Source organism: Lupinus angustifolius, chromosome LG18, assembly GCF_001865875.1.
Source record: "Lupinus angustifolius cultivar Tanjil chromosome LG18, LupAngTanjil_v1.0, whole genome shotgun sequence".
Taxonomy (NCBI): Eukaryota; Viridiplantae; Streptophyta; class Magnoliopsida; order Fabales; family Fabaceae; genus Lupinus; species Lupinus angustifolius.
The window spans coordinates 16,161,052-16,178,016 of record NC_032026.1 but is presented as its reverse complement, the minus strand read 5'-3'; the positions used below and the strand labels follow the sequence as shown (position 1 = coordinate 16,178,016).

The window sequence follows — 16,965 nt, the reverse complement described above, 5'->3', positions numbered from 1 at the left end:
TTACTTAAAACCTACATGGTTATGAAGAGTTAAATTGAAGTCCATTTTAGTAATGAAAGTCCATTTTCATTTTCAGACAAAACCAACAAAAACCATTTTCAGTTAAAAGTCAACAATTTCATCTTGTTTCTCCGACAACCTTATACCGTTCTACCTTTTGTTATTATCCGATGGGTAACAGCTGCAGCGGCGGCGGTGGCGGCGTCAGCCAGCTGAACTCTGAACCCTCAAATCCTAATTCCAATGGCATCTCTGTCCTCCCTCCTCATTCCAAACCCTCACCCCCCAAATCACCTCTTCCTTCCTCAACTACATCTTCCATGGGCCGCATACTGGGTCGGCCCATGGAAGATGTCCGTTCCACTTACGTCTTCGGCCGCGAACTCGGCCGAGGACAATTTGGAGTAACCTACCTGGTCACAAATAAATTGACCAAAGAACAATTCGCGTGCAAGTCAATCGCCACGCGCAAACTCATCCACCGTGACGATATCGACGATGTTTGCCGCGAGGTTCAGATCATGCACCACCTCACCGGCCACCGTAACATTGTTGAGCTCAAAGCTGCTTATGAGGACCGCCACTCCGTCAACCTCATCATGGAGCTCTGCGCCGGCGGCGAGCTTTTCGATAGGATCATTGCTAAGGGACATTACTCTGAGCGTGCTGCGGCGAACTTGTGCCGCCAGATCGTGACGGTGGTGCATAATTGTCACACCATGGGAGTTATGCATCGAGATCTGAAACCTGAGAATTTCTTGTTTCTGAGTAAGGATGAGAGTTCTCCTCTTAAAGCTACTGATTTTGGTCTCTCAGTGTTTTTCAAACCAGGTTGGATTTCTTCACTTGTTGCATTTGTTACTGATTCAATTTGAGTAAACCCTTAGTACAATACTTGAAAGATCTGTGCCAAAATAAATCCCCAAACAATTTAAACATGTTCTTTCATTTACTGCACTAGTTGTTGAGAAAGGGTGTTTTTAGCTAAATAACTCAATTAAGCTCTTATTTCAAAAAAGCTTTTTTGAAATAAGCTAGATATGACTTATTTTTTAAGCGTCTCTGATGGTGTGTTGTAAAAAATAGTTTTTGAGCTTATTTTGGTAAGTTTTCTAAGCTTCTTTCGAAGAGGTTATTGAGTAAGTGTTTAATTAAGTTATCATTCTGATTAAATTTTTTGTGGGCATATCAATACAAGTAGTAATGATGGTTGTTGTGTTTTTGAGAACAGGAGATGTATTTAAAGATTTAGTCGGAAGCGCTTATTATGTTGCTCCTGAGGTGCTGCGGAGAAGTTATGGACCCGAAGCCGATATTTGGAGTGCTGGTGTTATCTTGTACATTCTCCTCTCTGGTGTACCTCCCTTCTGGGCAGGTAAACCCCCTTCCTTTTGAACCTGTATCATTCGACTCTGATACATATCTTGATAGTTCACTTGGTGTTTGAAATGCATACAGCAGAATAAGTCAGGAGCTACTTAGTCTTTTAAATGTACACCAGCAATAAAAGTCATATCTAAATACCTGCTACTCTGGTAGAGTGTTCTTGATATGAAAAAAAAATCTCAGTGTACTAAGACTATTTTTTTCAACGGGGAGGGGGAGTGCAAGTGCCGGGGTTTGAACCTAGGCGCTCACGCTTAATGTCCCGCTGCTCTACCAACTATGTGTATTTACACGGAGACAAGACATTGTTGTTAACCCTTTAAACATTAGCCCATAACTATTATAGAAGGGAACTATTACAACGATATTTTTACGTGTTGCAATGCTTATATATATAAGCACACAACTAGTCCTACAAACTTGGAAGAAGCAGTTAACCTCAGATGACACACCATCAACAGATTTTATTCTCAGCATCTTTTAAAATATCTTCTTATCTTTTAGGACATCTGAAAACAATTTGACAATGTCAAATGTTCCTTAACAAACCTATATGTCAGTTGCCAATGTTCCTTAACAAACCCATTTGTAATAGTGTTAGCAAAGAATATAGTAATATTCCATTTAGGAAATTTTATTTATTTGATTAAATTAAATTGTCTAGTTTAATTCAAATAAGAAAACAATTATTTAGTAAATATTACAACAATTATTTGAGTATGACCTAGTAGATTGAATACTAAGCTGATAGTAAATTAGTCAACCTAATTTACTAATCAAGGTTGACATCTAGCAGCACTCCTAACATCTTATAGCATGGACAAATATCTTTTACTTTCGGAAACCATCCTTACAAAGAGTAATACGATATTCCCTTCCATCATTCCAATCAGTTTAACTTTAGAGTATGATATGAGTGTCAAACTCTAATCAGTTACCTCTCTCTCTCACACACACACACATATATATATATACAAAGTTAGTTATATTTGACTAGTGAATGACTTAAAAAACTAATTTCTTCATTCATGCAATTGTCGTCGCCTATGTTTTAATCTTGCTGTTATAATCATAGAGCTCCAACTCCTTACCTAGAGTTGATGGATTCCTCCTCGTGTCAATCATTAATTCTATTAGCATTTTGTTACACCTAATATCCATTCAACTAGCACTCTAAGATAAAGTGCAATAAATAACTTGTTAGTTATTATGATAATCTGAGTTAGAAGAAAACAATTTCACTTTTCATGAGAATATCATGCTGCCAATTTAATGGTAATATTAACCATTGGGACTTCTCAATTGGGTCAATCCAATGACCATGTCTACATATCCATCATCTATTTATGTAATTTAATAAATGAAATATATTGATCTTTATCTGACAGAGACCATCATAAACACACATTTTGATCTATTTGGACCATTGATGTCCTATTCTAAATGATCCTATCATCAAGAACATTATAGATTAAAACGTGAAAGATTTGCTTCTCATTAACCTGATCTCTATCATGATAACAAGTCTCTCAGTGTAACAATACATTTGATCCTAGGAATACCTTATTAGCCCCAACATATGAATTAGTCACATGAAATTTAGGATCTTAATGGATGTAAATGTGTTTACTGGTTGAGCTCTGTGCTTGATTTTCCAGCGTTAATTTAGTTCACATCTTCTAGGTCAAATTAGTTTAAATATTCATGCTTTCTTTTCTTCTCCATTATTATATACCTCATACCTTACCCTTATAAAAGACTATTGCACCTTCCCAGAATTTCTCACATTTTCTTCTGATCCTTTGTGAAGAAAATGAACAGGGTATCTTTGATGCTGTTCTTCATGGACATATTGATTTCGCATCAGACCCTTGGCCTTCTGTATCAACTAATGCTAAAGATCTGGTCAAGAAGATGTTACGAGCTGACCCTAAAGAACGAATTTCTGCAGTTGATGTCCTCAGTAAGTTTAGCTCTTTTAAATATATTTTAAGTTGTTTTTATGTCAAAAGTTTCAATTTTATTTTAATTGTGCTGAATGTAAGGACCACCCAGGCATTGTTTTTGACATAAACCTCTAACCATATCTTTTGAGATATGTGAACTATGATGACAATGCAGTGGTGAGGTTGTGATGTCCATATCATATAGATTAGACAAAGTTTTGCATTAACTGTCGATCGTCTAACACAACTTTCACATTTTATTCGGGCTTAGGACCGACCGTGTATAACATCAGACACACATAGAATGATAATTTTGAAAGAAGCTGTCACTACTCAATTGATTGATTCATGACACTGTTATGGATATGGTGTACCATGTTTTATTTGACAGGATAGACAGAAAAATAGAAATTAGTTTTAAAATATCTTAAAACACTTTAACCCACCTCCCAAAGAAAGAAGAAAACGTAGGTTAGGACGTCCATATGTCTGCAATCTCTTCTTATTGTAGATGCCATTCAAGATGTGCATCTTTTTCCTGAACTCGATCATTGTCTCTGCTTATTAATCGACTTCAGATTTTCACCCTGCTTCTTCTATAATATGCTATTGTTTTGTCTATTGCCACAATCCCCTCGTAACATAACTTTTAACTTAATGTATATTTGGTTTCATCTGAATAATGGTATGCATGAGTTTGGATAACAATGATTATAATATATTTATTATAGATATACATGCCGTTGTGCATGCTTTTTCTTGTCCTCCTTTCTTCTTCATTTATCAGGCATGAAGCATTTGAGCCGTAAATTTCTCGGCAGTTACCTTATTTGAATCAACCAGTCATAATAAAATATTGTATGCACTCCAGATCATCCATGGATGAGAGAAGATGGAGCATCTGATAAGCCTCTTGATATTGCTGTTTTATCCAGAATGAAACAATTCAGGGCAATGAACAAGCTAAAGAAAGTAGCTTTGAAGGTAAATAATTTTTTATCTTCATTATTGTTGTAGTGATCATGTCTATCATAGTCAGCTATATCTAGAATTATCATTATATTGAAAACCTAGAGGATTGAAAATAATATATAACTATATACTATTGAAAAGTCCAAATAAATCAATAAGCAGATGAACATGGAGAAGGAATTTATAACTGAACTGGATCAAAGGATTATATATGAAAATTATTGTATTTTGTTACAGGTTATTGCCGAAAATCTTTCCGAGGAAGAAATCATTGGCTTGAAGGAGATGTTCAAATCCATGGACACTGATAATAGTGGAACAATCACTTTTGAAGAGTTGAAAGCTGGTCTTCCGAAATTGGGTACTAAGCTTTCCGAGTCTGAAGTGAGGCAGTTGATGGAAGCAGTAAGATTTCTTTATTTCCTTGTTTGGTTATACCCATCTTGATTATTTTAGGTGATTTGGTCTTCTTTCCATGATAACTGACAATAATGCTTAATGGCTAAATAACACTTGATCCTATTTTTATATTTCGACCCAAAACACTTAAGCAAGATACTAATCTCATCACATCGAACAGATAATCTGTTGTATGAAATACTTATTTGACCAGTACTTAGTTCATTCATGGACAATCAGGAATATCATCCAACTTATTTATACCTTTTATTGTTCTGTTACAATCTCAAACTTGTATTTCTATGGCCATAAATTATGTTTGATTGTAGGATAGTATTACTTCGAAATTTTTTAGTAACTTACATACATTCTCTCCATCTATAATATGCGGATCTTATCTCAGTGTTATATCCTTTCATGTTGTTTCCCATAGTTAACTCTGTATATGTCATATGGTTGGATAAATTCATTCTCTGGACTTTCATCTTGTTTTATTGGCGATTATCTGCATCCAAATGATGATCTATGTTTCGAATGAAGTTGATTGTTGGTGCATGAATATGATACATTTTATCAGGTACCTTTAATTTTCAGTGATGTAGTATGATTATATACATACAAAAATGCTGGGTAAATAGTAGGTTAAAGCTTCTTAACCATTTTATCGCATATCTTGATTTGAATAATGGTTTTTTTTCTTCCAATTGTTGTAACACAATTATCGGGTTCGCAGGCTGATGTAGATGGAAATGGAACAATCGATTATATTGAATTTATAACAGCTACCATGCACATGAATAGAGTGGAAAGAGAGGACCACCTATATAAAGCCTTCGAATATTTCGACAGTGATCGAAGCGGGTAATCTCTCCTCTATTTTTTCATATTCCAAGTTTTTAGTTTACCGGAATTGCTGCCTCAAATGTTGAATCATATGTTGGCTTCTATTTGTGATCCTAGGTACATCACAACGGAAGAGTTGGAGTCTGCCCTTAAGAAGTATAATATGGGTGATGAAAAAACAATAAAGGAGATCATTGCTGAAGTTGACACAGACCATGTACACAGCTTTCTTAACCATTTTTTCTTAACGATTTATAATAGAATATTACGACGTCGTTCAATCTAATCGTTGTCTCATGTTTGTTCTCATTTTCGTAGTGTGAAATTTTACGTGTTTGTATCGCATAATTTCTCGCAGGATGGACGAATTAACTACGACGAGTTTGTAGCTATGATGAGGAAAGGCAACCCAGACATGGTAGGCAACAACCGACGTCGCAAATAATTAACCTGATCATAAATTCAAGACTTGATGCTTTACACTTTTTAGCATTACTACTCGTTGCAATGTTGTAACTCACTGTTTCAAGAGAGCTCATACTTTAACAAAAGTATTTCTTGCTTCGGCTTCTTATGGGACAATTTTATGTCCACTGATTGAGTATAAAACGTTTTGTGACTTGTGTAAATTTCATTTCTCATTGGGTACGGTACCCAAACTTGGCTTATATACAAATAATCTATGCTAGCTGGGCTAACAGAATTTGGATGGAAACTCCAATGCTCCCAAATATCTTAACCAGGAGAAGAAAAAAATGTATGACTGACAGTGTATGAGTTTTATACACTTTCATTATATCATCCACCGTTGATATTTAATTGTTATTGACTTTTCAAAAAAGTAATCTAAATGAATAATGGATGATGAAGTACATGTGTATAAAAATCTTTACTGCATAGATTTTATATTCCTTAACTAAAGGCTAAATGCACAATTTGTATGTACAAGTAAAACTTCTGTGTAAAAAGCAATACACGAGTTGCAAATGGTCTTGTTCGATCGGGCTAATTTGGAAGGACTCAGAAAATGTTTTTGATCAAAATTCCTCTGCCAAATCATGTTTATTATTATAATCAAACTGTCTTTAGTTTGCATAAATAAAAAGATGGAAAAAATGGATGTATTAAAAGTGTAAAAGTTTGATGTATAGTTATTGTATAATTCATTATTATAATTCATTATTCATATTAAATTATTATAAACTTCTCAAAAAAGAATATATATATATATATATAATAAGATGATATAAATTTTTTTATATAACATAAATATTACACCGATCAGTTTGTGAAATAAAAGTTACTGCTAGGGAAATTTACTCTCTGACCTCTGAATGGGTGTCAGATAAATAAAGCAAATGAGTCCAGCACTCAATCTCTCTCCCATATTGAGATCTTATCCAATAACAAATAGAGAAATCATTATTTTTTTCTTATATTCCTAGGAATAAAAATGTGATTTTATGGTAAATAAAAGTATCATTACATATATCTTTTTATGTGTTATTAGGTGACTTGTATACAATCTTTACTCACCCACATTACTTCATATATTGGTGTCTCCATTACCAACACAAACCTTTCCTCTCCCAACCATGGAAGCTTTTACCTTACTCAAATACTGGCGTGGTGCTGCTGGACTCCGCCTCCTTTCTTCTTCAACCACCACCACTATCCTCACTGCCGCCGACGAACACAGCGACGCCGGGGACGACGGTCCTTTCTTTGACATAGAGTTCACATTACCCGACGATACAGAAAATGGTAAACACAACCACCACATTGAAGAGGACGAAGAATCTGAGTGTGAGAGAGAGTTGAAGTTAATGCAGATGGAGAACCCTAACATATCTCTCTCTCCTTCCCATCATAATTTGTTCTTCGAAAGAAAACTATTGCATGTTGTGGAACCTTCTTCCTCAGAACCTAACCCTAAACCTCATCAATTTAATTCTTCATCCAAGTTTCGTGTGTTTATGTCTGCTCTCAAGAAATCCAAGTCGTCATCATCATCATCATCATCATCAAATTCTCCCTCTGATTCTCTTCCTACAGAATCATCTCAAAAAAACAAAGACTCGTTCAATAACAAGAAAGAGTCGTCACCGGAAGAGAAACAACGTTTCTCAAAGGAAGCAATGCAAAAGTACTTGAAAATGGTGAAACCTTTGTATGTTAAAGTTTCTCGTAGGTACATGGATAAGTTAAACCATTCTGGTAACTTGAACGAGAAAGGTACACCATTGGTGGAGAGAACACAGAAGAAACATGAAGCAGTGAAAGAGGATAATAGGAGTAGTAATAGTACAAATAACAAGAGTCAAAAAGTGACAGAAGGATTAAGAGTTGTGTGCAAGCATTTAGGGAAGAGTCGTTCGGCGTCTTCGGCGGCGGTGGCAGCAGCTCCGCCGTTACTGTCTTCAAAACGCCGTGATGATTCACTGTTGCAGCAACAGGATGGGATTCAAGGCGCCATTTTGCACTGCAAAACCTCCTTCAATGCTTCCATAGGTAACACTTAAATTCATTTATTACTATTTCAATATTTACTACTTTAATTTCCACTTTTTACTACTTTAACCAATCTTATAATTGCACCTCTTAACTGGTTAAACAACACTTTCGGTGCCGCAACCTTGTGGTATATGAAAATACAAACTCATACCTTATAATTACAAAAATGACTTACGTGAGAATAATGTGCTATGAGAACATTTAGTATGGATCACTATATTTTAATTGAATGATTATGATTAAAAGATACATGCATATAACTACTATCATGTGACCAATAACTAACTTTTAATCTTAATCATCTATAATTGTTTGTAAGGCCCAGATTTATTGTTCTCACGATTTCACGATTTGTAGGATAATATATAATTTTTGAATCCTTTAACCTAATTAATTAATTGTGCAAAAGGTGCTAAACAATATTTATTGGTTTAATTTATTGGTGAAGCAGAATGCGAGATTCCTCCTAAGCTACCTCGTTGTGTGAGTGAACCATTACACGAGAAATGAAGGCAAAGACAAGTACCTTTGACGTGTTTTCTTATGAATACAACAAAACTTGTTCCTTTTAGTTGTCACCAACCGGTGGCAGAGTATTTGTAAAAAGGAAAATGTTACTGCTTAGTATTAAATTAATTACTTACTTACTAGCACGATTTTAGTGACCATGACCATTGAGATGAATGAAAACTCATTGAGTCATAAGCTCAGTGACTCTACTTTTTTTCCTTGGTACTTGGTAGTGTAAACTGTAAAGCTAGCTCTTCTTTTCGATAAAAGTGAAAGAAGAAATCAGAGCTTTTAGGTGTCTATCTATGTCGTTTTTGGTCATTTGCGTGTCTGTGTAATATACCTACCCTTCTGATCCAACACCATCCATATTCGGATGTGTTGATTTATTTGTTTTAATAGCTTCATTAATTTCATATTTGCGTCTAAATAATTGGTGTTTTAGAAACATGGTTCTTAAAATATAATGTTCTTATCTACATAATCGGTGTTTTTAAGACATGGTAAAGTAGCCGAAATAATATTGATAATAATAAGTTGGTTCAACTTATAATCATTGTTGTTGATTTGATATAGTTTTAATAATATGGGGTATATGACAGCATTAACGCGATACGAGGAAAAATGCGGTCAGAGAAGTGGGAAAGATTGAGACATGAGCAGTGAAAGTAAGATTATTTCTTTTGTGTGAAGGCATGAGTGGAAAAAGTGTTTGACTAAAAGGAAAGAGTAGGTAAGAATTAGGATAGAGTTGAAATGAGTCCAATTCGAAAGAGAAAAAACTGAATGATTATTGTAGTGATGGAAAGGAAAAGAAAAGAAGTGAAATGTTAAATGCATTTGAAAGTGGAAAAAATCAGTTCCTAGTGCTTCTCTCCTTTTGACATAAGAGACTAGTATTATTATTTACTATTATTATTTTCATTTTTACTTTTATTAATTACTACTATTAATTTATTCACCAATCACTTCATATAATCAATTGTAATTGATTGAGAAATATATTCAAATTAAAAGTTTAATTATTAAGTATTTTTTTTAATCACAACTGAACTTATGACATATAAATTGCATATTGCATATTCTGTTGGGACTAGTTTGAAAGTTAAATTTTGGAGTGAAAATAAAATGCTTAGTAACTATGAAATACACTTCTGAAATAATTCAGCAGCCTTTCATTCTTTTCTTCCTTCCCATTTAAAATTCAATTCCTAAACAAAGTATAAGATTTGATCCGTGTGTGGTGGGGATATTTAATTCTTCGAAGCATTCGCCACGTCATCGAAAATTTGGTCGTGTACCCTTATCCTCATGCCTTGTGGCCAGAAAAAAATAAATTTGAATTTGTAATCTTGTTGGGTTTGTTGGCCCATTATAATGAGGACAATACTACAATAAATCCAGAACTTGTTACCTAAAATAGTTTAATCAATGTGAAGCATGTTTAAGGTTAGCCTATGATAAATTATGTGACTGGTGAAGATGGCGACAAATGAAAATATAATATTTGACTTTTGACTATTAAATGGATGAATATCAATAGAAAATGTTTTTCTATTGGGAATTTGCTACCAAAAAGCTTTTTCATGGTTTCAATCTAGTATTTCTTAATTAAGATATAGACAATGAAACTCTCAAATCTTGCAATTCTAAATTATATAAAAATAAAATAAAAATGTGCCTTTCGAATTAGGTTATTAGAAAACTCTTCACGGGTTATTCAACTCATGTCTCATAATTTCCTTATTTATGAGCTATTTTATATAAAATTATATTTTTCAGCTCCTAATCTTTCTATCGTCCGCTAACAATGCAGCCTTTCATCAAATTTTTACATAGAATACTTCTCACCCATCTTTTTCTTGATTTAAAATTCACTTTTTTTCACACTAAAAAATGCCAACTTTGTATGGTGTACCACAAATACTGCATGTACAATCAAATATAATTGGTCAGAAAAATAATTAATTATAAATTCTTTAACTTCAAAATATTTTTTCAATAGTATATACAGTGCTACACGTCATGAGACACCAAATCCAATCTTAGTTAGTCCTTTATCTGAAAGAAGGAACACCACAACTTTTTTATGGACTAAGCAATAAAGAGTGTTTTGCAACTTTGAAGTCTTGCAGCATGATAAGAAAATTTACCCTCACACTACATTAAAGTTAAAGTTTGAGTATTAAATTTATGTACTGAGAGGATAAAGATGTATATACAGTTAGTATATTATTTATCATTTATTTAGATTACTTTTTATGAAAAGTCAATGATGATTGAAAATGAATGTTGAATGATACAGTAACAGTGTAAAAAACTCTTACACCGTGAGTGTATACATTTTTTTTCTCTTAAAGTTTACCCTCAAACTATATTCTTAATGCATCATTTTCCAATACTTTTTTCGTCCTTATCATCAGCCATAAGTTGAGGTTAATAAAACTTCAAAATTCAACTCTTTCTATAAAAGTGATAAAGCTCCAAAATTATAGGATGTTCAAAATTATCTTGAAAGATACAGATAAATGTATACTGTATGAAATATAGGATATCCAAAACTCACCAAAAGAACAGTGTGAAATCATTAACTGCACTAGCATTGAATATGCTGAATTGAGTGAAAGGTCAAGTTGAGATTCATAATGCAATCCATCTCTATGGTCTTCCCCTTATTCACAATCTTCAGCATATGGACCATACCACTCAATGTAACATGTAACACAATGGATGAAAAAACTACCCAAATGCCCAAAAGGGTGGTAAATGCAGCCAAAATGTAAACCAAACATTTACTACTTTGTTTTTGTGATGCTTTGTGTATTTGGGACTGAGAATTGAAGATGATTGCTTCTGTTGTTGAATATGTGTGTATAGGTGATGATGTTGACAAGGACTTTGGCAAGATTGGTGCCATTTTTTAGAAGATATAAAACTGAGACTTGAAAGTTAAGAGAGTTCTACCTTTATAAAAAGACATGTAGTACCTAGCATAAAAGGTTTCAGGTAGCTTGTACTATATCAAGTAGTTTTTCCAAAATTAGTACACAAAAACTACAATTTGGTCTTATATTTTGCTCACCAAAGAATTGTATGAGATTTTTGACTAAATATATAAGTTATCATCAATCAAAAAAACTATAAACTTATATTTTCAACTTAATAACGTGGCAGATTTTGGATATACTTAAAATTTCACATTTTTCTTCTTGCATGTAAAACACTTCAATTTCTTCTTACTTAAGTAATTTAGCATTCACTTATTATCTTTTCAGTCTTTCCTTTCCAGTGGATAGATTCGTGTTTTCCATAGTGACAGAGCCTTTATATATTTTTGGACATAAAGTGAAAGATCCAGCTATGCTCCTTCATTATTTGCGTTGGATTGTCATCATTTTAGAAAGTTTCTTCTGCTTTTGTTGCATGGTGTGGAAAGTATTTGGATCTTAAAAAAACTTATGAATTGCATCTAAGTAGTTAATAGTTAAGCTTTCTTGTTGATGGAATTTCTAAGTAGTTTCTTAACTCCCAAATTCAACTTGTATGCATATTTTTTTTGTTTCCCAAATGTAATTTCGCACTTGAGGCAATCAATCATGTTTGAATCGGAAACATCCATATACATGTAAGGCTAACTCCCCTAAGAAATATTTTTTTCATCCATAAGACTTGAATCCGAGACCCTACTTAAGAAAAATCAAACATGTACCACGTGAACTAACCCATTGATGTATGCATATTATATGAGGACAAGGGATTTGATTTGTGCAGCTGCATCTAATGATGCCAAATTAGCTTAGTTTAATAGATATGAGGTTTGAACAATTCCAAGATGCATTTTTTTTTTGCGAATAAAAGTGTAATATTATTAGACCAATAATATCTTATTTATGATTAACATTCATTTAATTCACACTTATATTAATAAAGAAATTGGAAAAACTTTTCATTAAATAATTTATTTTCTCATCTACTACTACCACGATTTTTATTTAACTGTTTTTAGGGAAATAAATGTGCTCCTCTTTATTTATTTTTAGTTCCAAGATAAATTGTTTTTACAACACTACCTATAATTAATTGATAATAAGTAAAAATGAATGACTATCATTATTATAAAGAGATAAGTGACAAAATATTAATATAAATTAAAATATTAATTACATTTCTTAGTTTACACCCTACACCCTTAAAAAGTTGTTAAATAGGAACAAGGGTATGAACCTTTTTGAAGAATTGAATAGCATGATGTAGAATTATCTAAATTTAATTATAATTTCAATTGGATAGCATGGATGAAACGCGTGTCGTTTATATGCATCATTAAACGGCGTCATGTAGTTGCGTTTTGACACAGAACACTTTTATTGTGCATTTCGCGCCAACCATGTAATAAAAGGAATTTTGAAATTCAATGTGTTTGCGATGGAAGATCTTCAAAATTCGAAGCTAAAATTCTTCTCCGATCAAGAACTTTGTTACGCCGATATCATCCCTCCATCTCAGGCAACAACAATCCTCTTTCGATCGTTCTTATTTTCTTACTTTTATTCTTAAATAAGAACAATTTTTTATTATTCTTTTAGATTTTGTAGGAAAAAAGTATATACTGTGTCACTTAAAATATGTAGTCTTATTTAATGAGGAGTTGTAATAAATTATAAAATTATTTGTGGAACTCGAATAAGAATGAATATGTTGTTTGTGATTTGAATGCTATAAGGTTCGAGCGAGAATTGAAGTATCTGTCCTCAACTTTATCAAAATATTGAATGCTTCCAACCCTGCCATTTCTCATTTACCTCTGGTACCTTCATCATGTTTATGTTTATCTTTATCTCGTTCATTACTTTATATACTATTATAATGATTCATTTTAGTAACCCTAAGAAAATGAACAGATTAAGAGAAATTTGAGTAACAGCAGAGTGAATCATGGCTTGTTGAATGAACTATCGCGTGTTTTCCTGTCCCATTCCGTATCTGCAAGGTCTATTATGAAACCTAATGCTGCAAAGGCCTTTGTTAGGGGTACATACAACTTCAATACATATTACTACAATTACAGTTTTTCATTTTTCATTTCTTCTTAGGCATTTCTTTTAATTCGTCACGTGCAGTGTGGAAAGTGATGGAGATGTGCTATCAGATATTGCTTCAGGAAAAGCGTGTCACGCAAAGGGAGCTTTATTACAAGTTGCTGTGTGATTCGCCACATTTGTTTCCTTCTCAAACATATGTTAACAGGACAATCCAAGGTTTATGACTCTCTCCATATTTGCTTCAACTTTCAGGTTTTGAATGGGATTATGATTAGTTACAGTTATGGATTCATTGTCTTCCCTAGATTTTGTAAAATTAGTTATATAAGTAGTGCTGTTTTAACTAATAGTATCTACATGTATATATGCATTTTATAGATTTGGCCCTCTTTTTGTTGTTTTATGGACTCTTCCCTGATTTGACGCCAAACAGATGTTGTAGCATTGCTTCGTTGCAGCCGATACAGTCTTGGAATCATGGCATCTAGTCGAGGACTCATAGCTGGCCGCATAATTTTGCAGGTATTTCATGCTGTCATCAATCTTCATTCAAGGATTTATTTAATGGGATTTTAGACAGATGCTTGGTGCATTGTATGTGGAGTGTGGTGCAATGTCCTATGTCAATGTTTGATGAAATGCCACAAAAATTACTAAATTCTATTTTCCAAATTTTCACGCACAGGAACCAGGCAAAGAGGATGTTGATTGCTCCATATGTGGATCTTCTGGACACACAATCTCTGGTGATTTCAATTTGTTACAGAAGTTAACTCTATGTTCAGATGCACGGTACATTATAATTGTGGAAAAGGTGTGTTTCTGAGGCAATTTGGTTTATTGAAATTTATTTGACTGACCATTATGTTACCTCGGAACATTCCATATTTCCCTAGGAATAAATATGTTTTTTGATACAAGATCAATTGGTTCTGTTTAGCATGCAATATTTCAGCGGCTTACTGAGGACAGGTTTTTTCATCAAATTCCAAGCATTCTTATCACAGCTAAAGGTTACCCAGATATGGCCACGAGGTACTATGCACACCAGTTTGCAGGATAGAGAATTGAGCTACTTGGAGCTTTTATGGGATGCTTTTTAAAATGCTGTTTCTTCATACTTGACACTAACATATCATATGTGGTAGTTATGATATACTCAACTGAGTGGTTTAATGTCTAAACTTCTAAATTTCAATGCAGATTTCTTGTTCATCGAATCAGTCGAGTTTTTCCAGACTTGCCAATTTTATGTTTGGTGGATTGGTAAGATTCTTTGCCTCTTACCTTTGTTCTGAAATACAGTTTTCGTCTGTATTTTAAGGATGCTTATTTGCAGGGAAACTAACATTTTCCTTAAACTTTTAAAGGAATCCAGCTGGATTAGCTATTTTATGTACCTTCAAATTTGGAAGTATAGGAATGGGCCTAGAAGCTTATAGATACGGTAATTCTACAATCTTGTCATAACGCAAAGCATGCAAGCTCTAATATGTTGGAAATGGAATGAAACTTGTACTTAAGAAATGTTTTTATTTGCATGATCTAGCTTGCAACGTGAAGTGGTTAGGCATGCGGGGACATGATCTAGACATGGTGCCTGACCAATCTCTAGTTCCTTTGAAGCCAAAGGATCTTCAAATTGCTGAAAGTCTGATCTCCATGGGTATCTTACAGGTAAAGTTCCCCTAACAGGAACCTCAGAACATTGCCCCTATTATTACCTGGCTATCCGTGAGTCCTGATTAGTAATTTTTGCACACCACTTTCAGTCTCATAAGTTTTGTGCTGCTGCAGTTCTTGCACGAGACATTCTAGCATAAGATAGTGCTATTCTGATTTGTACCTTATGGTAGATCCCACACGAGTACTGCACTCTTAGATGTCTATGCATGAAACTTTCTTGCTCAAGATTTGTACATCTGTTTTTTGGTGTTTAACACTTAACAGGAGAATTACAAGGAAGAGGTGGCCTTAATGGTTCGGAGTGGCAGGAGAGCTGAGATTGAGGCCCTATACTTTCATGGGTATGATTATTTGGGGAAGTACATAGCTAAAAAAATTGTACAATCCGATTATATATAATTAATACTCAACACTATGCTTGTCAAATATGAACTGAAAGAAATAAGGAGACTTTCCTGCATAAGTAGGACAGGTTTTATTTTTCAGTCTCTGTAGGTGACTTTTTCTAACCGTACAAAAAAATGCCAAGAGTATACAATAGTTCTTGTTAAATTTGAAGTGAGTTTCCTGAAGTTCAAATATTATCATGTGTAGAGGATTAGCCAGTATCATTCAACTTGTTATGGGAATCGATTTGGCCAAGACACTAGGTCATTAGTTCACTGGTTTAACCAATAAGCCACTAATTGATTGGGTTGTGGTTTAACTAATGCACTGCATTACCTGTCTTTTGGAGAAAATCTTGTGATTAATAATGCAGACCCCAAAGGTCACACATAGATGTTGAGGAATAATGTTGCTTATACACATAACTTCACAATTGGATAGTTCTTATCATCTTATACGGTAAATCTCAGCTTATTTTTTCCATGCTCAACCTCTTATTTTCGAGGTGATGTGCTTGATATTCATACCAGTGACCAAGCATAATGTATTATTGAAGTTCAACTTTTGGAAGTTGGATTGTTTTGCTTTTTTTGCAAAATGACTGCCAAAAACTCCAATGATTTATCATGTTAAAAACATCTATATAGAGATAACATATTAATGAGGTAAAAGTTGTTGTAATCGTCAAATTTGTCAAACAAAAGATATAATTCTAATATCACTCATATGTTCATTAAGTGAAAATTTTATTGGAAAATTTAAGGAATAATAAAATAATAGAGTGTACGTATGAAGGGTATATTTAATATTAGATTATTTAACATTACCTAAATGCTATAAAATGTCTTATTGACCGATAAAGAAACTTTATAAAAAGTGAGTTAGAGACTTGGAGAGTTTATCTTATTGTAACATGTTATGAAGCACCATTGATCGTTTTACTGCATTATTGTATTAAGATTTTGACCATTACAATGGGACATCCTTTTTCTTAATATATTTTTGGTTATGGAGCAATAGTTTGTTCTACTTCTTTTATATGCCTCGATTTATGGAGAATGTGTGAAACACATGCAAGTATTGAAAGATTAAAAAAACAAACGTACCTATATTTATCCTTCAAAAAATGTGGAGGGTAGTTGATGAAGTCGTTAATGTTCTTTCAAAAATAGAAGCAAAATTTATCAAGGAAGGAATGAGATTCATCCTTGTATAACCTCTGGCTTGGAATAAATATCGGTTCATATACAAGTTTATTATACAGTTATGTAACATGCAAT

At 33.4% G+C, this 16,965-nt stretch overlaps 3 protein-coding genes across 3 annotated transcripts; all 3 read left to right on the top strand.

Moving 5' to 3' along the window:
• Positions 29-5,995, top strand: LOC109333224 (calcium-dependent protein kinase 1). The gene is made up of 8 exons (XM_019568582.1): positions 29-831; positions 1,232-1,375; positions 3,197-3,349; positions 4,204-4,316; positions 4,542-4,709; positions 5,437-5,564; positions 5,664-5,763; positions 5,905-5,995. The coding sequence occupies exons 1-8, from the start codon at positions 171-173 to the stop codon at positions 5,989-5,991; spliced, it is 1,554 nt and encodes a 517-aa protein (XP_019424127.1). The 5' UTR covers positions 29-170; the 3' UTR covers positions 5,992-5,995.
• LOC109332420 (probable membrane-associated kinase regulator 2) lies at positions 7,073-8,967 on the top strand. Its single transcript, XM_019567397.1, has 2 exons — positions 7,073-8,057; positions 8,512-8,967. The coding sequence occupies exons 1-2, from the start codon at positions 7,142-7,144 to the stop codon at positions 8,568-8,570; spliced, it is 975 nt and encodes a 324-aa protein (XP_019422942.1). The 5' UTR covers positions 7,073-7,141; the 3' UTR covers positions 8,571-8,967.
• On the top strand, positions 12,880-15,895 carry LOC109332404 (meiotic recombination protein SPO11-2). Its single transcript, XM_019567377.1, has 11 exons — positions 12,880-13,076; positions 13,294-13,377; positions 13,472-13,601; positions 13,691-13,828; positions 14,046-14,134; positions 14,298-14,426; positions 14,553-14,647; positions 14,816-14,878; positions 14,983-15,059; positions 15,162-15,289; positions 15,563-15,895. Exons 1-11 carry the CDS (start codon positions 12,996-12,998, stop codon positions 15,695-15,697), a joined length of 1,149 nt encoding a protein of 382 aa, XP_019422922.1. The 5' UTR covers positions 12,880-12,995; the 3' UTR covers positions 15,698-15,895.